Raw genomic sequence first — 23,567 nt, 5'->3', positions numbered from 1 at the left:
TTAAATTCAAAGATATATTCACAGGCAACACCTCATCATCTCAAACATTGTATATTTGAATTGATGAATCCTCCATGCCAATTGCAATGATGTTATTGTGCTGAGATACCAACACATTCAAAACATGTGAAAAAGTCAGGCCTGTGATTTTCTTTTGGTGGCCTTTGAGCTTTGTTTTTACCTATAAAAATTGCAGCAAGTTCAGATATGCCACTTAGGTCATTTTTGATAAAACGACACAATAAAGAAAAAAGATAAGAATTGTAAATTCAAAGATATATTCACAGGCGGCACCTCATCGACTAGAACATTGTATATTTGAATTGATGAATCCTCCATGCCAATTGCAATGATGTTATTGTGCTGAGGGTGGACAGCCAGAAATGTGGCTAAGTTGTCATGACCTGCAATGAATCACTAATTAGTATCCCATGAAACCAGTGATTTAGATAAATTGGGAGCGTTTGAATTCTTAGCCAATAGCGAGAAACATTACACAAGAACCTAGAGTGATCCTGAAGTGAACCCCGGTACGTTCATAATTTGAAAGTTAAAGGTGAGACATTAGATAATAAACCCTAAGAAGACCAATGTATCAAAACTGGAATTATATATATCATCGGAAATATTGAAATGAAACTGCTCTTTAGGTAAAAGGTTCTCTTACCTTAAATGTCATCATACTGAATAAGGAGACCTTGCCACCGGAAGTAGACATCAGATAGGAATCATTCTCAGTAAGCTATACAAGCAACGACTTCTTTTGGATTCATAACAATCCCACTAGCTGGCTGCCTGTGGTGGAATACTCGCTGTAGACCGTGGAACAAAATATTAACTCTTAGTTACTCGTCAATCATTACTAAAAACACAGCTGCAAATTATATATCCAAAATTATAACAAACAAATAAATAAATAAAGCAAGCTAAAATAAAAAGGAAACAAACAACTACTAAAGAACCCCACCTTTCCGGATGGATTCTCGTCATTCCGCAGCCATTTCCATAGCTTATGGAGAGCATTGGATGTCAGTGCTAAAAGTTTAAAACAACAACACCAGAATTGGTGTATAATATATATTACTTTTACCACCTGCAAGAAATAGCACATTGCATAATTTGTAGCACATAAAATTGTAATATCAGCCTTTAATGTTTTATTTATTTATAATAGGACGATTGCATACCTTGCTCGCATGCATTGTGTACACTGACCCGAATCAGTGATCTCAGTCAATTTACAGTTCTTGCTCTTGTCTGTGACCTCATCTAGAAGCCTTGGTTTGACATCTGGGTCCGACTGCTGTCTATAGTATATACCACTCTGCACACATGTTTTCTCGAGTGTCAGATAATTGATAGAATGCATTGATAATATCATCCTATTCCTATTAAAGATATGCCAACATAATGGTTAATAGAGCATTTGAAAGGGGAAAAGAACAAAATCTTACGCTATATGGAAAGTTGAAAGCAACAATATCTGAACTCTGGAGTGAATGTTTAGAAAATGAAAAGATATATGTAACCAACTAAACTGAATATGGCTAGACAAATACGCTAGATTCTAAAGAAACAATTCTTTGAGAAAGCTCTTACAAAATAGGTCATTTGACAATGCAGGTTCCCAACGCTAGATTCTGAACGTTCTATAGCATTGCTAAGGGAACCAGGAGCAGTGACTGCAGGAGGCATGACATTCACAATTGAAGTCTGCACAGTAAAAATGATTTAGTTAGAGTTTAGACTTTGCCATTAATTAGCAGTTCGCGTACATAGTAAATGTGCATGGAAGAAGCAATCTACCTTTGTTTCCATCATCTCTGGTGGGACCCTCGTTCCCTCAAAGGGTCTACTCCCCAGCGTGCAAATTAAGCGAAATCCATCTGCATTGGCTAAGATCTTTATGCCATTTTCATTCATTGCGTCTGCCAATGGGGAACCATCTTCACTGAAATGAAGGCGAGGACTAGCCTGGACCTTTTTGAAAATAAAACAAAGAGTATGCATTGAGATGTGATCAAGAGACCTTAAAATAATGTGTTAGATTTTTTTTATTTTTTTTTCCCTGAAAATCAGTATCTCTCAATCTCTGAAAATAAACCATCCTCATCTTCAAAAATATAACCTCTTACCGAACTACCCTCAACATTAATTGTTGAGGATATTGGTGTTATCCATGTCTCAAAACTTTATTTGAAATTCATCATCAAGAATCTATTCCTGGTTGTATCAAATTGCACAACACCTAAGGAACGCTTCCTAAAACTAGAATATGTCTGCTTGATTGTTACCTCACTTTCATTCCACTCAACCAGGGATGAATCACCAACTTTACTTGTCCCACAGGAGAAAAGCCTAATAAAAAATACAATGATTATATACTTCAGAAAAAAAGCCTAATAAAAAATGCAAATGATTATATACTTCATAAATAGTCTTGACAGAGCAAATATAGAAAATTGTATAAAGTAAAACTCGGATCCACATGAAGAGACTACAAACTAAACACCATTCTAATTTAAAATTTTACCTAGTTCCATCAGCATTATAAGTCATTGTAGTGCACCAGAGACCTGGAGCATTATAGTCCACCCTAGATCCCTCAAGATCATACGACCAGGCTTTGATCTTTCCATCAATAGCTGTAGAAAATATAAATTGCATACAAACAAAGAATCATAATTCATCTATATTTAGTGCAATAAAGTATTTGTCATATGGAAAAATTCACAGGAAGCCAAACATCAAACAAAAATAGAATATGCAATGTAACTTCAAAACAACTAGAATTTAATATTACTCAACTGCAATGCACATGACTTTTTTTTTCTAGGTCTCAAGGAACAAAGTACTCATATTTTCTTACTGGTGAGGACAAACAGAACATAGCTGCTTCATGACCTTCAAATGTGCACTGCTTTCGACCAGTTACCTTGATGGTCTTATCATCCCCTCATGTAATTGTAATTATGAAGAGCTGGTAGGTAGGGTGTGAACAAGCAATATCATTCACACCGCCAACATGTATGTCAATTTGTTCAAATTATATCAATGTTAATAAATATACTTTTAATACAAACTTAATTTTACAGACGTACAAGAATGTACAAGTTGGCCATGCAAGCAAACCTCTAGATGTTGTCTCAAATTGCCTGCCACAGAATAAGAATATATATGTGAACTATATGCTTGGAAAACACAACTTCTATAACACAAATGTAGGCATGTCAATATCTGAATAGAGGCAGTAGCACACCATTTTATTGGTGTGCAACCAAACACCAACCAAAAAAACAGCGACTAGAGCCATTTGTAGATGGCATTATTACAAATCAGTCACATTGTTGTAATTCATTGATACAACTGGATTTTTCACATTAGCAGTTTAAGAAAACATAGCAAAATATGTATTAAGAGTTTATTACAAATCAATCACATTGTTGTATAAAGAAGGAAATGATATCAAAAATTCTTATTAATTAATATAAAGTATAGATTAAGTTACCAAGGATTGCTCGATTTGGGCTAAAATACAACAATTCATTGATACAACTGGATTTTTCACAAGAGCATAACAAAATATGTATTGAGAGTTTACCTAAACCCAGTGCTAATGATCAACTCCAGTAAAGACTATAAAATCTTTTCATGATCAATTCATTTCTAATTTTAATTGGAGGACTAATTTAGGAAAAAATCATCTACCTGCATGGAAATCGAACATGCAAAAATTTCCCAAAAAAGGTCCTGCAGGCTAATTTTTGTTGAGATGCCACTCCCCAAATTGTAATTTTGCCATCATTTGTTCCAACTGATTGATAAAGCCAACAATCCAAATTTCAACATTTATTCCAACTGATCGATAAAGCTAGCAATCCAAATTTGAAACACTAGTCAGTGCGAACATATTTATAAAGATAAAAGGTACATCTTCCGAATTAACTTAAGGAATTTATTTAAATGATTTGAACCACTAGTTAGTGTGAACATATTTATAAAGATAAAAGGTACATATTCCAAAATAAGGAATTTATTTAAATAAATAATTGTATTGAATGGAATTTGAAATCACCTAGCATAATTGTTTGCTGCCAGAGGATGGGAACCCATGCTCATGACATTTGAATTCTGCTGCCAGAGGATGGAAACCCATGCTCATAACATTTGAACCCTAATTGAGAGTTCTAGCCTCGTTCGGAAATGAAGAGGGCAATATGTAACAATGCCAACTAATAACAATGCTATGCCTAAAAACATTAAACATTCCCTCAAAGATGCAAGGCCTTGTTAATTTTCTTTGATCATATAATATTTACTCAAGTGGCCCAAGGTTTTAATGTTAAGGTCAATTAACAAATTACATTGTATTATTAGGAGATGAAAAAGTATCAATTAATTTTCTTTGATCATATAATATTTATTCAAATGGCCCAAGGTTATAATGGTCAATTAGCAAATTACGCTAGATGCTCAAACTTAATTGCTTAGGGCCTCTGAGCACTCATAACAAGACATGGGCAATAAATTGACTAGCTTGGATGATCATGATAACAAGACACGACAATAAATTGACTAGTTTGGATGATCATGGCCACCGTGAAGGATGATGGCCTTCATCCAAGATGTTTTCCATGTATCACATACAATGAAATATCTTCAAGCACCTTTAACTTTGATATGCAGACATTGACCTCCAATCTCTTCCATTTTGCTAACAGACATAAGCGATTGAAACACCCAACAATGTATAAAGTCGCACAGTTGTTTGGCTACAACATCATGTTTATGTCTACACAAAACAAAATTAAAGGGGTTGTGGTGATAGAAATATGTTTTGGATTTACATCAAAGACGATCTCAAAGAGTTCTTTGGGAGAAAAGTATCATTGAAGCTTCTCAGCATATCTCAAGATCGATTCCAGCAATGGAAGTGCAAAATTAAGTGAAATGTGCTTCTACATGACTAGATCTCTACTGATGAAGGAGTAATCACTCTCAGACCACATGTGCTTGGGTTTGTGTGAGTTTTCACCACAAAAGGGTTTGCCCACAAAAGTCTCTATTGATGAAGGAGTCATCACTATCAGACCACCTATGCCTGGGTTTGTGTAAGTTTGCACCATAAAAGGGTTTTGCCTTTTGTGGGCAAAGAAACCAAGCATTGGGATTTTGCACCCAAGGTTTGGGCATGAAATCAAGAAAAGGAATTATTATTTATTCATTGTTGCAAGTGGAGATGCCTTAGGGGAGCAAGGGTGACCTAAGGCTACGATGAAGGGTCTTGATCAAATGAAGAAATTAATTTTCGTTAAGTTAATTGGGGTTTGTCTTAGGATCTTGTACCCAAGGTTAGAGCCTAGAGGAGCAAGGGTGACCTAAGGCTACGAGGAAGGGTCTTGATCAAATGAAGACATTAACCTTCCTTAAGTTAGTTGGGGTTTGTCTAGAAACTTCAAGTCGGCCCAGGCTTGGAAAGACACCATTTGAGGGCAAAGTCTACCTTCATGAGAAAAATATAAGGAGGGAAGTTGTGAAACTCATTTTATTATCCAAGAAGTGGAATTGTTCTCAAGTGAGGACGTATCCAAGGAGGCCACATAACTCAAGAAGCCGAGCTACATAAAGAGCAAGAAGAAGGGTTTCATGTTTGTCTTTTTGTCTCATGCTTTGGTTCATGTTCAAGGAGGGTGTTGGTTGAGTTTGGTGAGGGTTTCAATGGGCAAGGGTTTATCTAGAAACTTCAAGTCGGCCCAGGCTTGGAAAGACACCCTTCGAGGGCAAAGTCTACCGTCATGAGAAAAATATAAGGAGGGAAGTTGTGAAACTCATTTTATCCAACAAGTGGAATTGTTCTCAAGTGAGGACATATCCAAGGAGGCCACATAACTCAAGAAGTCGAGCTACATAAAGAGCAAGGGTTTCATGTTTTGTCTTTTTGTCTCATGCTTTGGTTTAGGTTCAAGAAGGATGTTAGTTGAGTTTGGTGAGGGTTTCAATGGGCAACTCTATGCATCCAAGTAGTGGAGGAGACTTGTGGAAAAGGGACGAAAGTTCTAGGCTAATCACAGTGGTACTTTTGTGATCTAGTCGCAGACTCTCGTACCTTATTAGAGGGTCAAAACACCTAAAATAAGGTTGTTTTGGTATGCCATGAGGATTGGAGGAAAGTTGGAGTAACATTGCATGCCTTAAAGGACCAATGAAACAAGTACAACATTGGAAGAGGGGTACCGCAGGCTTAAGGTAACCCTAGATTTCGGGCCGCTGAGATATGTAGCAAGGCCTAGGATATCAATCAAGAAAATGACCATAACTGTGGTTGCTTGGAGGCTAAGTGGTAGCGTCCTCAAGGAGATAGATTGCTAAGGTTGGAGGGTTGTCCATGAGGTTTTGGACAACAATTTTGATATGCACTAGTTAGGGCTTTATCTTATGCAGAGAGCCATCCTATGGTCTGTCCAAATCTCAGTGAAATAATAGCCCAAATCTTTGATGAATGAAAAGAGTTAAGACCCTAGAAAGGGAGGTTGATGACTCTTTGTTGTGGGTAGAAGTTTGAGACAAAAGGAGAACGAGAAGGGTGATGTAGTAAAGGAAAAGCTAAGGCCTGTTCAAAGGTTTGAAAAACAATTGTAATTAGACCTAAGAATAGGGATATAGAATGCATCTTATCACTATTGGTGGGTTGTTTGGAATAGCCCCATATTTGGACAATTTAAGGAGACAAATTGCAAAAGAAGGGCAATATTGGAAGCCCTAGATTAGTCATGGTGTTGACTGTGCATGGGTAATTTTGGAATCCTTTTAGAATGCATCTTATCACTGTTGGTGGCTTGTTTGCAATAGCCCTAGATCTGGAAAATTTAAGTACACAAATTGCAGAAGAAAGTTCAATCTCCGAAGCCCTAGATTAGTCATGGTGTTCACTGTGTATACGTAATTTTGGAAGCCGTGAGGGTTGAGCTTTGAAGGATGAAAGGGCAACTGGAGCATCCAGGAGGTTGACAAGTGTGTAGTCTAGAAGACCTCAAGTACGATGTTCATGAAAGGAATCAATGTTACGAGGCACAGTAATAGAGCCCTAGCTCAGCTTATGAAAGGAGCCATATGGTTCACAAGACGGCATATCCAAAAGACCCAAGGAGAAGACTTCTTAATGGAGTTAGAAGGTTGCTAGTGGGAAAATCCGTGAGCCAAAGTTCAGTGACACAAAAGCAGTTGTGATCATTGATAGTGGCAGTTGAAGATGCAAGTTCAATGATCAGTAGATTGGGAGGCAAGGGGACCCGCTATATGTGTTCAAGGTACGTGGACTGAAAGGGCTATAGTGCGTGTTGTCAACAAGCAGGTCAAGTGTAATTTGTTTAGGGTAGATTGGTGGTCATAGCAGATGACACCAAGCCCTAGTTGTGTCCTTATATCAAGGTTGTATGTAAGGGCCATGATCCCTAGTATGGAAGCCCTAAGACTGTTGTATTATAGTTTGTAACATAACAAGTAGAGGGTTTTAAAAGTTAAAAATTGTCATGTGCACTAGTTGATTCACTGACATATGTTATTTCGTTGTGCAAAGTAGATGTGTTGTCGCATTTGAGTGTGTTTGTGTTCACGATTTTAGACTCAAACTAGATTTTCGAGTGTCATGGAAAAATCAACAAGCTTACGCTTGAATTAACCACACACAAACGTGCCCTTCATTGGCTAATATTATAAAAGCAACAATCATGAAAAATAAGCACTAAAGATGTGAACCTAAGTATAAATTTTCTATTACATATCAAAGTTTTAGGAAAAACTCTTGAATCTCACAAACTTGAGTAAGATCATACTATCTTGAAACCATTACAAAAGGAGAAATCATTGTGCAAAAAGCAAATATTTCAGTGAATTATAGGACAACAATATTTTGTAGGATAAAAGTATGGCTCACCCATTCTTTGTGCCATGTTTGAAGAATTTCTAGTGTATCTTCACTACTTGACCTTTGTAGATTATACAATTGTAGTCGTTCACTACATAAAGAAGATCATTATAGCTGATTATGAGAGCATAGATAAAACATAATAAATTGAATAACAAACAAGTGGAGACACATATTAGCAAAAGATACATTCAAGTGAAATGCATTGCATATAGGTATGTTATCTCACCTTCATTTATGAATAATAACCTCCATTTTCTCTGTCTGCTTCCTTAATTTCTTTCTTTGTCTCCTTCCTTCATTTCCTTTTCCACACCCAACAAATGAAACCAAGACCAAACTACAAAAAAAGTGAAAAAAAGAAGAAAACAAAGGAAAACGAGTACAACAGATCCAACAAATGAAACCAAGACCAAACTACAAAAAATGAGAAAAAAAACAAAGGAAAATAATTACAACTCAAAGCATGGCCATGCTCAAACTCTGAAAACAAAACATTAAGACAAGAATAAAGAAAAATTGCAAATATCCCCTTTGCAGATCATCTCTCCTACAATGTGCTCTTCTCTGCTCAAAGGAAAAAAAGTGGGTTGAACAAGGTTAAAATATACACACAATTAGTAATGGTAAACATATTTCCGAACCAGTAATTATTCATAATAGAAAACACACCTCCCTTAGAGTTTGTTTTATAACTATGGGCACTCTTTTTTATATTCCACTTGTTCATGCTCATCAAAAAAAGCCATCTACAACAGATACAAAAGAAGATATTATAATCGTTATATAATTTAAACTAAAGAGTCGAACACAATAATTAATCGTAGTTAGAAACATACCTTTCTTTAAGACTATTATATAAAAGGGGAGAGTCCATTTTGCATTTCATGTATTCATGCTCAATGGAACAAGCCATTTGCACTAGATATACAATAAAATATTAGATTTCTAAAAAAATTTAAACTAGAGAGTTTGAAGGTATGAATTTGTCATGCAACTTAGTTCGATTCCAATTATATTCTGTGCTATATCTCAAAAAAATATAAATTCTATAAACTAGATGTACTTTTGCTACGGGTAATGCAAACAATGTTTTCATAAGATGTAAACTTTCAGAAAAGGAATCTAGGTATATCTAAATATATTGAACACCCAAATTCCCAGGGTCCACAAGACAGTGGTGTTGTATGTTAGCACGATGGTTGAATGGTTGAAGGGTTAGTATGCTTGTCTACTCAACCTTACCCACCTCCTCTACAAGGCTCGTTGTGTGGGGGTGTGCATGTGATGTGGAGCAAGAAAACATACACTACACCATCCTAGACACTGCAACTATAGCCACTCACTGCACAAAGTAATAAATATATGAGATCACAAATAAACCATGAGAGAAAATGAATAAAAAATATACAGAGCAATAAATTAATCATACGCATACCTGTTCGCCCTTGGCTAATGTTATAGCAACAACAACCATGAGCAATAAGCCCTGAAATTGTGAACCTCAATATAACATTTCCCTTTATTCTGTATCAAAGTTATTGGAAAATCTCAAACCACACACTCATTAACAAGATCATACTACCTTGAAGCCATGACAAAAGGATAAATCGATTCATAAAAAACAAATATTTCACTCTATTAAACGACAATATTCTTAAGTAGGAAAAAAATATGGCTCACCAATCGTCGAATTTGCGTTGGTAGAATGTCCAGGCTATCTTCACCTTGACCTTCATAGACTATAAAATTGCAATTGCTCACTACACAAAGCGAGATCGATATAATTGAGTGCGAGACCACATATAAAACATATAATAAATTGAAAAGCAAACAAATGCATTCATAGATGAGTGAAAGATAATTGTGAGTGAAATGCATTGCATATAGTTAAGGTGATTCACCTTCATTTATGAATGATAACCTCCATCTTATATCTTTGACTTTCTCTCCTCGTTGCCTTCCTTTCCTATTGCACATCCAATAAACAAAACCACGACCAACTACAAGAAATGAGATAAAAATGTAAAACAAAGCTAAACAAGTACAACAAAAAGCATGACCATGCTAAAACTCAACAAAAACAAAACATGTAGCCAATGACAAACTAAAAATTGCAAACTTCCCCTTTGCACATTATCTCTACTGCAATGTCATCTCCTCAGCTGAAAGAAAAAAAAAGTGGGGTGAATAACATTCAAATCCAAACATAGATAGTAATGGTAAGCATAATTCAAAACCAATAATTATTCATAATAGCAAACACACCTCCTCTAGAGTTTGTTATATAACTATAAACACTCCATTTCGTATTCCACTTGTGCTCAACACAATAAGGAATCTACAACAAATACATAATAAGATATTAAATCAATATACAATTTTAACTAGAGAACTGAATACAATAATTAATCATAATATGAAACATACTTGTCATTGAGTTTTGTTATATAAAGGGGGACAATCCATTTTGTATTTCATGTATCCATAATTTTGATGGATTGTAGTAAATATAACTTACTACACACTAACAAATGCACTTTAATTGTTTCAGTCAGTATTTACACTAGAACACACTGAATTCAACAAATGCCTTTAATTATTTTAGTCATATTTTAGACCATAACACATTGAATTGCCATGTTGGGAGCCCTTTCTCAAGAGAGAGCTTTTGAAATAGAAAATCGAGCAAACTTACTCTAAGAACTTGTGACAAGGGTTAGCTAAGATAGCCTTGAAGTTATCTACATATAAAATTGTTTAGAGTAATTCAATATAGTCATGTCATAGTAATTTGAATGACTAATCTTCTGCGTACTCGTGTGAAAGCCAAAACACATTGAATTCAACAAATGCCTTTAATTATTTTAGTCATAATTTAGTCCATAACACATTGAATTGCCATGGTGGGAGCCCTTTCTCAAGAGAGAGCTTTTGAAATAGAAAATCGAGCAAACTTGTGACAAGGGTTAGCTAAGATAGCCTTGAAGTTATCTACATATAAAATTGTTTAGAGTAATTCAATATAGTCATGTCATAGTAATTTGAATGACTAATCTTCTGCGTACTTGTGTGAAAGCCAAAACACATTGAATTCAACAAATACCTTTAATTATTTTAGTCATAATTTAGTCCATAACACATTGAATTGCCATGGTGGAAGCCATTTCTCAAGAGAGAGCTTTCGAAATAGAAAATCAAGCAGACTTACTCTAAGAACTTGTGACAAGGGTTAGCTAAGATAGCCTTGAAGCTATGTACATATCAAATTGTTTAGAGTAATTCAATATAGTCATGTCATAGTAATTTGAATCATAGTTTTAAAACTCCGATTCTGACTTCGACTCGGCCGAGGATCGACTCCGACTCCGACTCCGAAACGGTAATGAGTCGGCCGGCTCGATTTCAATGACTCGGTCGTTGTAAAAAATCCATTAAATATTTATTTTTTTTATTAAAAAACATAATTTTAAAGATTTTCATTCATGTTTCCAAACACACAGCATTAAAATATAGATGGAAGACAACATATGATCAAAGTAGGCTCATGAACCAATCCATTAGATCAAAATGGTACCCAATGGCAATACATAGTCAACTGTCATACATGATCAAAGACTCAAAACAAAAAACACATAACCAAGGAGGCTAGAAATGGCCTCTACAACAAAAGTAAACTGTGACCAGACTCCAGTACTAGTACTACAGCTACTGGCTAGTAGCTACTGCCAGAGGAGCCAAGATCATATCGATCAATCTCTGGATCATCATCAGAGTCAGACAGGGGGCCCCATGGCTCCTCATCATCATCATCTCCAGTTATAACTGTAGAAGTGGTACCACTAGCAGGCTATGCAACTGCAGCAGATGCAAGCTGAGATAGAGAAGATATGCGGCTGCGCTTCTGTCGTGGCTGAGTAGAGGAAGCACCTACAACTGGAGTCCTTGCTGGCTATGAGACTGAGGCTAATGGATTGGGATCTGCATTCAACTGAACAACATGTTCAAGTTCAATTGATGTCTCGATATCTAAATCTAAATCAAGATCCTCATCAGGATCAAACTCTTGTGGACGACTCTCCACTACCCAATCTGATGTTGGATCAATGTCTTCCAACACAATGGGATTTGAATCAGGTCTTTTGTTCAGCAAATGGTTTCGTCTGAGCCGGAGGTTGTATTGGACATAAACTAGATCATTTAACCGTTTTTGATCCAAACGGTTTCTCTTCTTTGTGTTACTTGGGAGCAGGAGCGAAAACGGGAGCGGGAGTGACATTTTCAGAAGCTCCTGGTTTGGGAGCGAATCCCAGAGGAGTTCGACAACCAATGTCACTAACATCAAGGTACATTGAGGGATTGGTGCTCTTGATTAAATACGAGTTCCATACCCTAATACATGACAAAATTCAATGGAAACATTGCAATCCTCCAATCCTGAAATCCTGAAAAACTGATAAGTCTGCTGGACTTTGAATGAAATCTAAAATTCTACTTTCTCCATATGAAATCCAATGAGGCCGAAACCACTCTCAAACATCCTGAGTCATTTCATGGTAATGTTAAAAATTGAAGTAAAAGGATGAAAATGAAGATTAAGAAGAATGTCACTTTTACTTTAAGAATTTAACATTACCATGAAATTTGAATAGCATATCAATAGTAGAGAGCATTTGAGTGTGTTAAATAGGGTTTGGGAGGGGGAAATGGACCCCAAATAACATTTAGCTAATTCATAAAACACCTTGAAGTCCAAACCAATCAACAAACCCCTTAAAATTTCATTAAAATAATGTTAAATCGCTGTTTTAGTGGGTTACGGGCCGCTGTTTGTGACTCCGCCGAGTCAGTACAGGAAACGGCCGAGTTGGCCGAGTCAGCCATGACTCGGCCAACCGAGCCGTTTTTTGTACCGAGTCATTCCGGAGGGCAATGGAACGGACCAACTCGGCCGTTTCCGTTTCGAAACGACCATTTTTTAAAACTATGATTTGAATGAATAATCTTCTGTGTACTCGTGTGAAAGCCAACATTTTGGCTATTTGTTTTAGAGATTCATAGTGAGGAGACGATTTGTTATTACAGAGCATGCCAAACCCAATTCTATGACTATCGCTAATGATTATGGTTTGCAGATGGTTTTTGATACCTTCTAGGTGATTTCAAGGCTTCCTCAATTGCTCAATACTTCCAGGTGATTTCAGGGCTTCCTCAATTGCTCGATACTTCTAGGTGATCTCAGGGATTTTCAATTTCCTGTCATATGTCAAGAGGAAAGGGTTACTAGTTTTGAGCTAGAACTTTTAGTAAAAACATCTATTGTTTCAACTTCTTATGTAGATAGCGGATTTGTGTACATAAGGTCAAGCTATGGAGCTTTATAACTTATTAAATTGCATAAGTAGCTAGTCGTTTCAAGCTCACATATAGAAGTTTTGGAAAGATATGTAAATATCGATCTTTTAACGAACTTTTGTATTTTAGATGGAAGTCAAGCATAAGGTCAAGGTTGTATGTAAGGGCCATGATCCCTAGTACGAGAGCCCTAAGATTGTTGTATTACAGTGTGCAACATAGAAAGTAGAGGGTTATAAAAGTTAAAAATTGTCATGTGCACTAGTTGATTCACTGACGTATGTTATTTCGTTGTGAAAAGTAGAAGTGTTGTCGCATTTGAGTGTGTTTGTGTTCGTGATTTTAGACTCAAACCAGATTCTTGAGTGTCGTGGAAAAATCAAACAAGATTACGCTTGAATTAAGCGCACACAAACCTACCCTCCATTGGCTAATATTATAAAAGCAACAATCATGAAAAATAAGCACTAAATATGTGAACCTGAGTATGAATTTTCCATTACATATCAAAGTTTTAGGAAAAACTCCTGAATCTCACACACTTGAGTAAGATCATACTATCTTGAAACCATTACAAAAGGAGAAATCATGGTGCAAAAAATCAAATATTATGTGTATTATAGGACAACAATATTTTGTAGGATAAAAGTATGGCTCACCCATTCTTTGTGGCATGTTTGAAGAATTTCTATTGTATCTTCACCACTTGACCTTTGTAGATTATACAATTGTAGTCGTTCACTGCATAAAACAGATAATTATAGCAGATTATGAGAGCATAGATAAAACATAATAAATTGAATATCAAACAAGTGGAGCCACAAATTAGCAAAAGATACATTTAAGTGAAATGCACTGCATATAGGTAATGTTAACTCACCTTCATTTATGAATAATAACCTCCATTTTCTCTATCTGCTTCCTTCATTTCTTTCTTTGTCTCCTTCCTTCATTTCCCTTTCCACACCCAACAAACGAAAACAAGACCAAACTACAAAAAATGTGAAAAAAAAGAAAACAAAGGAAAACGAGTACAACACACCCAACAAATGAAACCAAGACCAAACTACAAAAAATGAGCAAAAAAAAACAAAGGAAAATAAGTACAACTCAAAGCATGGCCATGCTCAAACTCCGAAAACAAAACATTTAGACAAGAACAAAGAAAAATTGCAAATATCCCCTTTGCACATCATCTCTCCTACAATGTGCTCTTCTCTGCTCAAAGAAAAAAAAGTGGGTTGAACAAGGTTAAAATATACACACAATTAGTAATGGTAAGCATATTTGAAAACCAATAATTATTCATAATAGAAAACGCACCTCCCGTAGGGTTTGTTGGGCACTCTCTTTTGTATTCCACTTGTTCTTGCTTATCAAAACAAGCCATATACAACAGATAAAAAAGAAAATATTAGAATCGCTATATAATTTAAACTAAAGAGTCGAACGCAATAATTAATCATAATAAGAAACACACCTTTCTTTAAGACTGTTATATAAAAGGGGAGAGTCGATTTTGTATTTCAAGTATTCATGTTCAATGGAACAAGCCATTTGCATTAGATATACAATAAAATATTAGATTTCTAATAGAATTTAAACTAGAGAGTTTGAAGGTATGAACATGTCATGCAACTTAGTTTAATTCCAGTTATATTTTGTGTTATATCTCAAAAAAATATAAATTCTATAAACTAGATGTACTTCTGCTACGAGTAACACAAACAATGTTTTCATAAGATGTAAATTTTTCGGAAAAGGAATCTAAGCATAGCTAAACATATTGAACACCCAAAATGCCATGGTCCACAGGACAACAGTGTTTGTATGTTAGCATGAAGTATGAATGGATGAAGGGTCAGTATGTTTGTCTGCTCGACCTTACCCACCTCCTCTACAAGGCAAGTTGTGTGGGGGTGTCCATGTGATGTGGAGCAAGAAAACATACTCTACACCATCATAGACACTGCAATTATAGTCACTCAATGCACAAACTAATATAATATATGACATCACAAATAAACCACAAGAGAAAATGAATAACAAATATACAAAGCGACAAATTAATCATACACACAGCTGTTCGCCCTTGGCTAATGTTATAACAGCAACAACCATGAGCAATAAGCCCTGAAATCGTGAACCTCAATATAACATTTCCCTTTATTCTGCATCAAATTTATTGGAAAATTTCAAACCACACACTCATTAACAATATCATACTACCTTGAATCCATGACAAAATGATAAATCAATTCACAAAAAAACAAATATTTCAGTCGATTAAAGGACAATATTCTTCTGTAGGAAAAAAATATGGCTCACCAATTGTCCAATTTAAGTTAGTAGAATGTCTGGGGTATCTTCACCTTGACCTTCATAGACTATAAAATTGTGGTTGCTTACTACACAAAGCGAGATCGATATATTTGAGTTTGAGACCTCATATAAAACATATAATAAATTGAAAAGCAAACAAATGCATTCATAGATGAGCGAAAGATAATTGTGAGTAAAATGCATTGCATTGCATATAGTTAAGGAGATTCACCTTCATTTATGAATGATAACCTCCATCTTATATCTTTGACTTTCTCTCCTTGCTGCCTTCCTTTCCTATTGCACATCCAATAAACAAAACCACGACCACCTACAAGAAATGAGAAAAAAATGTAAAACAAAGCTAAACGAGTGCAACAAAAAGCATGACCATGCTAAAACTCAACAAAAACAAAACATGTATCCAATAACAAAATAAAAATTGCAAACTTTGCCTTTGCACATTATCTCTACTGCAGTGTCCTCTCCTCAACTGAAAGGAAAAAAAGGTGGAGTGAATAACATTCAAATCCAAACATAGATAGTAATGGTAAGTATAATTCAAAACCAATAATTATTCATAATATCAAACGCACCTCCTCTGGAGTTTGCTATATAACGATAAACACTCCATTTTGTATTCCACTTATTCGTGCTCCACAAAACAAGGCATCTACAACAAATACATAATAAGATATTAAAATCAATATACAATTTAAACTGGAGATTAAAGCCAACATTTTCGCTGTTTGTTTTAGAGATTCATAGTGAGGAGACGATTTCTTATTGCAGAGCATGCCAAACACAATTCTATGACTATCGCTAATGCTTATGGTTTGGAGATTGTTTTTGATACCTTCTAGGTGATTTCAAGGCTTCCTCAATTGCTCGATACTTCTAGGTGATTTCAAGGCTTCCTCAATGGCTCGATACTTCTAGGTGATCTCAGGGATTTTCAATTCCTTGTCATATGTCAAGAGGAAAGGTTTACTAGTTTCAAGCTAGAACTTCTAGGAAAAACATCTATTGTTTCAGCAAATTCTAATTTAGATAGCGGATTTGTGAACATAAGGTTGAGCTACGGTGCTTTATAACTTATTCAATTGCACCAGTAGCTAGTCGTTTCAAGCTCACATATATAAGTTTTGGAAAGATATGTAAATATCGATCTTATAACGAACTATTGTATTTTAGATGAAAGTCAAGCATAAGGTCAAGTTGTTCCCTATTTCGAAGCATTTAAAGAGGGATTTCTCTTACAGTCCACAATCATGAGCAGGCATCAACAAAGCTACTAGAAAAAAGGAGATTTGGTCATATTTTATAGTACCCACTAGATTTTCTATAATTGTAGTCGCAATGTTTTTCAGGTTCTTTTGGTCACAAAAGGGGTAATATTATCTATATGTAAATTGGAGAAACACTTTGTCATTGAGTTTGATATAAATCCCATCGGTGATGATCCTATGTGGGTTAGATGGGCATATATATAACTTTATATTTAATATGAGCAGAGGGAAATTATCTGATAAAAAGAAATTCCATTGGGTATGAAAGCTATCAATCTTCGCAATTTTCGGTCTAGGAATTCAACGCATAGTTTTGTAGTGCCACATAGGAGTGACATGCCGACAACTATATACAATAGCTTTGCCAATCATGGTAGCATACGGTTTGTTGCGTTTCATAAAAACAAAAGGGCCATGGAGCAATGCGTAGGTTCTATGGTGATTTAAACGATATTTGGAGCCTACAAAAGGATTAGGCCACCCATGCATCTGAGGAGAATCATTGTAGAAAACATTGGTCTCCTTATGTTTGTGGGCAATATAGCTCTCCTACACCTTGCTAGCCTTGCTAGTTACCAAATCAGACAAAATGAATCTCATAAAATAGGACTTTGGCACATGGTTTTGGTCAACGAGTTGCCATACAAGAAAACTGTTATCTTCTTCACAAGTTTTTCAACACGCTAATGTTGCTTATACAAACTATGGGTTGGTGATTATTTTTTGTTGGAAATCGTTTTTAGCTTAAAGAACTCCAATACAAAGGTGGCCTTCTCATACCTATCGTGACTTCTTTCTCTGTTCGTTCCACGACTATAAAATCCTTCCTTTTTATATTTGTATGCAGACATTGATCTCCAATCTTTTCCATTTTGCTAGTAGGCATAAGCGATTGCGACTTGAAGCCATAAGAATGTTCCTTGCTCTTTCTAGCTTTCAGAAGTTCAAAGTATATCAAATGGATGTGAAATTTGCCTTTCTTAATGGAGACCTAGAAGAAGAAGTATATATTGAGCAACCATACGAATTCATCCTTGAAAATGATCCAAAACTTGTATGCAGACTCAAAAAGGCTCTCTATGGTCTAAAACAAGCTCCAAGGGCCTAGTATTATTGTCTTGACAAATACCTTCATTAACAAGGTCTTTCAAAAGGATCTGCTGATAACAATCTATATATAAAAATTGACAATGATAAATTGCTAATACTTGTTGTGTATGTTGATGATATCATTTTTGGGACATTTCAAATTCTTTTTGCATTACCAAAGCAAAGTTTTGACTCATGGCTTCTTCATTACTCCTGTATACATATCTTCTAAAGATCTTATAGTTGTAAGTCCAATTGCAAGCGCTTGGGAGAGTCATTTCCTATCGAGAGATGACTACTTATGTACTAAATGCCTTACCACCTTACTAAAGCAATTTTGTGATTAGTGAAGGGATATTACTCCTTTTGATGAACAATGGTCTCAACACATCTTGGAAGAAACAAGGATAAAGGCAAAGGATGATACCGAATCATATGGGAAATCTAAAGTTTATTGCAAAATCCTAGAAAGGGAACTTTGGAAAGTCCAAAGGAAGGTAAAAAATCTCCAAGATTCAATGCTTTGGATGCAGTGATTATGGACACTTCAAGAGGGATTGTCCAAACAAGATGAAGAACAAAAGAAAGAAAAGAAGTGAAGCTCACATAACTGAAGAAAAGAGAGAACCTAAGAAGAAGCCAAAAGGAAAAGATCCCAAGGATCTTTACTATTGAAGGAAGCTGCATCCTACCAAGTTCTTTATGCAATTTGTCTTTCTTTTATTAAGTAGAAAGTAGAATAGCATGCATTGTTGCATTCTCTAGAAGAGTCTTGACTTTTGTAAAAGTATGGCATCATAGATAGAAGCATATGATAGTAGAGGAATTAGAGTCTACTTAATCAAATTGCTTTGAAAAGTCATCTAGCTGTCAAAGAATGAGAAGAATGGGATCATATTGCATGTTATAGTTCATCCAATCATTTTCTAACATAATGTTAGAGGCAGTCATTTTGCAAAGAGGGATCATCAAGATCCTATAAGAACCATCATTTTGAAAGGTTCTTGGAAGAAGCATTAGGACATGACTGGTACATATTTCATCTAGTATGGAAACAATACTTTTGAAGGATGAAGGAATGTAGATGGCTGTTATCTTCTTCACATGCTTTTCCCGATGCTAATGTCGCTTATACAAACTCTGGGTTGGTGACTATTTTTTGTTGGAAATTGTTATTAGCTTAAAGAACTCTGATACAAAGGTGGTCTTCTCATACCTATCATGACTTCTTTCTTTGTTCGTTCCACAACTATAAAAATCATTCCGTTATATATTTGTATGGTTTACGTCTACACAACACAAAATTAAAGGGGTTGCGGTGATATAGAAAAACGTTTTGGATTTAAATCAAAGACAATCTCAAAGAGTTCTTTGGAAGAAAAGTATCATTGAAGCTTCTCAGCATATCTCAAGATCGATTACAGCAATGGAAGTGCAAAGTTAAGTGAAATGTGCTTCTACAGGATTGGATCTCTACTGATGAAGGAGTAATCACTCTCAGACCACCTGTGCTTGGGTTTGTGTGAGTTTGCGCCACAATAGGTTTTACCCACAAAAGTCTCTATTGATGAAGGAGTCATCACTGTCATACCACCTATGCTTGGGTTTGTGTGAGTTTGCACCACAAAAGGGTTTTGCCCTTCTATGGACAAAGAACCCAAGTATTGGAATTTTGCACCCAAGGTGTGGGTGTGAAATCAAGAAAAGGAATTATTGTTTATTCATTGTTGCAAGTGAAGATGCCTTAGAGGAGCAAGGGTGACCTAAGGCTACGATGAAGGGTCTTGATCAAATGAAGAAATTAATTTTCGTTAAGTTAATTGGGTTTTGTCTTAGGTTCTTGTACCCAAGGTGTGGGTGTGAAATCAAGAAAAGGAATTATTATTTATTCATTGTTGCAAGTGCAAAACCCATAGAGGAGCAAGCGTGACCTCAGGCTACGATGAAGGGTCTTGATCAAATGAAGACATTAATTTTTCTTAAGTTAGTTGGGGTTTGTCAAGAAACTTCAAGTCGGCCTAGGCTTGGAAAGACACCCTTTGAGGACAAAGTCTACCCTCATGAGAAAAATATAAGTAGGGAAGTTGTGAAACTCATTTTATTATCCAACAAGTGGAATTGTTGTCAAGTGAGGATGTATCCAAGGAGGCCACATAACTCAAGAAGTTGAGCTACATAAAGAGCAAGAAGAAGTGTTTCATGTTGGTCATTTTGTCTCATGCTTTGGTTCAGGTTCAAGGAGGATGTTGGTTGAGTTTGGTGAGGGTTTCAATGGGAAACTCTGTGCATCAAAGTAGTGGAAGAGACTTGTGGAAAAGGGACAAAAGTTCTACGCTAATTGCAGTGGTTCTTTTGTGATCTAGCCGCAGACTCTAGTACCTTATTAGAGGGCCAAAGCACCTAAAATAAGGTTGTTTTTGTATGCTGTGAGGATTGGAAGAAAGTTGGAGTAATGCTGCATGCCTTAAAGAACCAATGAAGCAAGTACACCGCTGGAAGAGGGGTACTGCAGGTCTGAGGTAACCCTAGATTTGGGGACGCAGAGATATGTAGCAAGGCCTAGGATATCAATCAAGAAAATGACCATAACTGTAGTTGCTTGGAGGCTAAGTGGTAGCGTCCTCAAGGAGATATATTGCTAGGGTTGGAGGGTTGTCCATGAGGTTTTGGACAACAATTTTGATATGCACTAGTTAGGGCTTCATCTTATGCAGAGAGCCATCCTATGGTCTATACAAATCTCAGTGAAAGAATAGCCCAGATCTTTGATGAATGAAGAGAGTTGAGACCCTAGAAAGGGAGGTTGATGACTCTTTGTTCTGGGTAGAAGTTTGAGACAAAGGGAGAACGAGAAGGGTGATGTAGTAAAGGAAAAGTTAAGGCATGTTCTAAGGTTTGAACAACAATTGTAATTAGACCTAAGAACAGGGATATAGAGTGCATCTTATCACTATTGGTGGGTTGTTTGGAGTAGCCCTAGATTTGGACAATTTAAGGAAACAAATTGCAAAAGAAAGCGCAGGCCTGGAAGCCCTAGATTAGTCATGGTGTTGACCGTGTATGGCTAATTTTGGAATCCCTTTAGAATGCATCTTATCATTGTTGGTGGCTTGTTTGCAATAACCCTAGATCTGGACGATTTAAGTACACAAATTGCACAAGAAAGTTCAGCCTCCGAAGCCCCATATTAGTCATGGCGTTGACTGTGTATGTGTAATTTTGGAAGCCCTGAGGGTTGAGCTTTGAAGGATGAAAGGGCAACTGGAGCATCCAGGAAGTTGACAAGTGGATAGTATAGAAGACCTCAAGTACAATGTTCATTAAGAGAATCAATGGGTTGTTACGAGGCAGAGTAATGGAGCCCTAGCTTAGCTTATGAAAGTAGCCATATGGTTGACAAGAGGGCATATCCAAAAGTCCCAAGGAGTAGACTTCTTAATGGCGTTAGAACGCTGCCAGTGGGCAAATCCGTGAGCCAAAGTTCAGTTACACAAAAGCGGTTGTGATCATTGATAGTGGCAATTCAAGATGCAAGTTCAGTGATCAGTAGATTGGGAGACAAGGGGACCCGCCAGATGTGTTCAAGGTACGTGGACTGAAAGGGCTATAGTGCATGTTGTCAACAAGTCAAGTGTAATTTGTTTAGGGTAGATTGGTGGTCATAGCAGATGACACCAAGCCCTAGTTGTGTCCTTATATCAAGGTTGTATGTAAGGGCCATGATCCCTAGTATGGGAGCCCTAAGACTGTTGTATCACAGTTTGTAACATAACAAGTAGAGGGTTTTAAAAGTTAAAAATTGTCATGTGCACTAGTTGATTCACTGACGTATGTTATTTCGTTGTGAATAGTAGAAGTGTCGTCGCATTTGAGTGTGTTTGTGTTCGAGATTTTAGACTCAAACCAGATTCTTGAGTGTCGTGGAAAAATCAACCAGCGTACGCTTGAATTAAGCGCACACAAACCTGCCCTCCGTTGGATAATATTATAAAAGCAACAATCATGAAAAATAAGCACTAAAGACGTGAACCTAAGTATAAATTTTCTATTACATATCAAAGTTTTAGGAAAAACTCTTGAATCTCACACACTTGAGTAAAATCATACTATAGTATGAAACCATTACAAAAGAAGAAATAATGGTGCAAAAATCAAATATTCAAGTGTATTCTAGGACAACAATATTTTATAGAATAAAAGTATGGCTCATCGATTCTTTGTGGCAAGTTTGAAGAATTTCTATTGTATCTTCAACACTTGACCTTTGTATATTATACAATTGTAGTCGTTCAATACATAAAACAGATCATTATCGCTGATTATGAGAGCATAGATAAAACATAATAAATTGAATAGCAAACAAGAGGAGCAACAAATTAGGAAAAGATACATTTAAGTGAAATGCATGCATATAGGTATGTTAACTCACCTTCATTTACGAATAATAACCTCCATTTTCTCTATCTGCTTCCTTCATTTCTTTCTTTGTCTGCTTCCTTCATTTCCTTTTCCAAACCCAACAAACGAAACCAAGACCAAAGTACAAAAAATGTGAAAAAAAAGAAAACAAAGGAAAACGAGTACAACACACCCCACAAATGAAACCAAGACCAAACTACAAAAAATGAGCAAAAAAAAAAAAACAAAGGAAAACAAGTACAACTCAAATCATGGCCATGCTCAAACTCCGAAAACAAAACATTAAGACAAGAACAAAGAAAAATTACAAATATCCCCTTTGCACATCATCTCTCCTACAATGTGCTCTCCTCTGCTCAAAGGAAAAAAAGTGGGTTGAACAAGGTTAAAATATACACACAATTAGTAATGGTAAGCATATTTCAAAACCAATAATTATTCACAATAGAAAACGCACCTCCCATAGAGTTTGTTGGGCACTCTCTTTTGTATTCCACTTGTTCCTGCTCATCAAAACAAGCCATCTACAACAGATAAAAAAGAAGATATTAGAGTTGTTATATAATTTAAACTAAAGAGTCGAACGCAATAATTAATCATAATAAGAAACACACCTTTCTTTAAGACTGTTATATAAAAGGGGAGAGTCCATTTTGTATTTCATGTATTCATGTTCAATGGAACAAGCCATTTGCACTAGATATACAATAAAATATAAGATTTCTAACAGAATTTAAACTAGAGAGTTTGAAGGTATGAACATGTCATGCAACTTAGTTCGATTCCAGTTATATTCTGTGTTATATCTCAAAAAAATATAAATTCTATAAACTAGATGTACTTCTGCTCCGAGTAACGCAAACAAATCTTTCATAAGATGTAAATCTTTCGGAAAAGGAATCTAAGCATACCTAAACATATTGAACACCGAAAATCCCAGGGTCCATAGGACAGCAGTGTTGTATGTTAGCACAATGTTTGAATGGTTGAAGGGTCAGTATGCTTGTCTGCTCGACCTTACCCACTTCCTCTACAAGGCACGTTTTTTGGGGGTGCCCATGTGACATGGAGCAAGAAAACATACATTGCACCATCCTAGACACTGCAACTATAGTCACAAACTAATATAATATACGAGATCACAAATAAACCACGAGAGAAAATGACTA

At 36.0% G+C, this 23,567-nt stretch overlaps 1 protein-coding gene across 2 annotated transcripts; it reads right to left on the bottom strand.

Moving 5' to 3' along the window:
• Positions 1 to 60: 60 nt before the first annotated feature.
• Positions 61 to 23,521, bottom strand: LOC149208024 (protein TOPLESS-RELATED PROTEIN 2-like). Of its 2 annotated transcripts, XM_089395906.1 has the most exons (26): positions 23,310 to 23,521; positions 22,856 to 22,922; positions 22,409 to 22,750; positions 16,198 to 16,274; positions 15,834 to 16,094; positions 14,603 to 15,687; positions 14,160 to 14,497; positions 13,939 to 14,020; positions 10,193 to 10,265; positions 9,829 to 10,089; positions 9,608 to 9,687; positions 9,363 to 9,451; positions 9,174 to 9,269; positions 8,597 to 8,673; positions 8,154 to 8,491; positions 7,934 to 8,015; positions 3,709 to 3,814; positions 2,534 to 2,645; positions 2,295 to 2,358; positions 1,807 to 1,980; positions 1,600 to 1,713; positions 1,188 to 1,324; positions 968 to 1,093; positions 668 to 812; positions 295 to 404; positions 61 to 181 (listed from the first exon to the last, which is right to left on the bottom strand). In XM_089395906.1, exons 17-23 carry the CDS (start codon positions 3,725 to 3,727, stop codon positions 1,087 to 1,089), a joined length of 627 nt encoding a protein of 208 aa, XP_089252032.1. In that variant the 5' UTR covers positions 3,728 to 3,814; positions 7,934 to 8,015; positions 8,154 to 8,491; positions 8,597 to 8,673; positions 9,174 to 9,269; positions 9,363 to 9,451; positions 9,608 to 9,687; positions 9,829 to 10,089; positions 10,193 to 10,265; positions 13,939 to 14,020; positions 14,160 to 14,497; positions 14,603 to 15,687; positions 15,834 to 16,094; positions 16,198 to 16,274; positions 22,409 to 22,750; positions 22,856 to 22,922; positions 23,310 to 23,521; the 3' UTR covers positions 61 to 181; positions 295 to 404; positions 668 to 812; positions 968 to 1,086. The 2 variants fall into 2 exon arrangements, with proteins under 2 accessions (XP_089252032.1, XP_089252033.1); XM_089395907.1 differs by lacking the exons at positions 3,709 to 3,814; positions 7,934 to 8,015; positions 8,154 to 8,491; ... (12 more) ...; positions 22,856 to 22,922; positions 23,310 to 23,521 and adding an exon at positions 2,870 to 3,068.
• Between the last annotated feature and the right edge of the window lie 46 nt (positions 23,522 to 23,567).

The sequence above is a fragment of the Pinus tabuliformis genome, chromosome 1_2 (genome assembly GCF_031772625.1).
Source record: "Pinus tabuliformis cultivar Carrire ecotype Pingquan chromosome 1_2, CPIR1, whole genome shotgun sequence".
Lineage (NCBI taxonomy): Eukaryota > Viridiplantae > Streptophyta > Pinopsida > Pinales > Pinaceae > Pinus > Pinus tabuliformis.
This window is presented reverse-complemented; position numbering and strand designations above follow the sequence as displayed.

Bases quoted from the DNA above. Each gene is read 5' to 3' on its own strand.
- LOC149208024 (XM_089395906.1), bottom strand. The intron at 2,359-2,533 runs GTAAAATTTTAA...ATTTTTTATTAG, and splicing joins TATAATGCTGATGGAACTAG to GCTTTTCTCCTGTGGGACAA. The intron at 1,714-1,806 runs GTAGATTGCTTC...TTTACTGTGCAG, and splicing joins CAGAGATGATGGAAACAAAG to ACTTCAATTGTGAATGTCAT.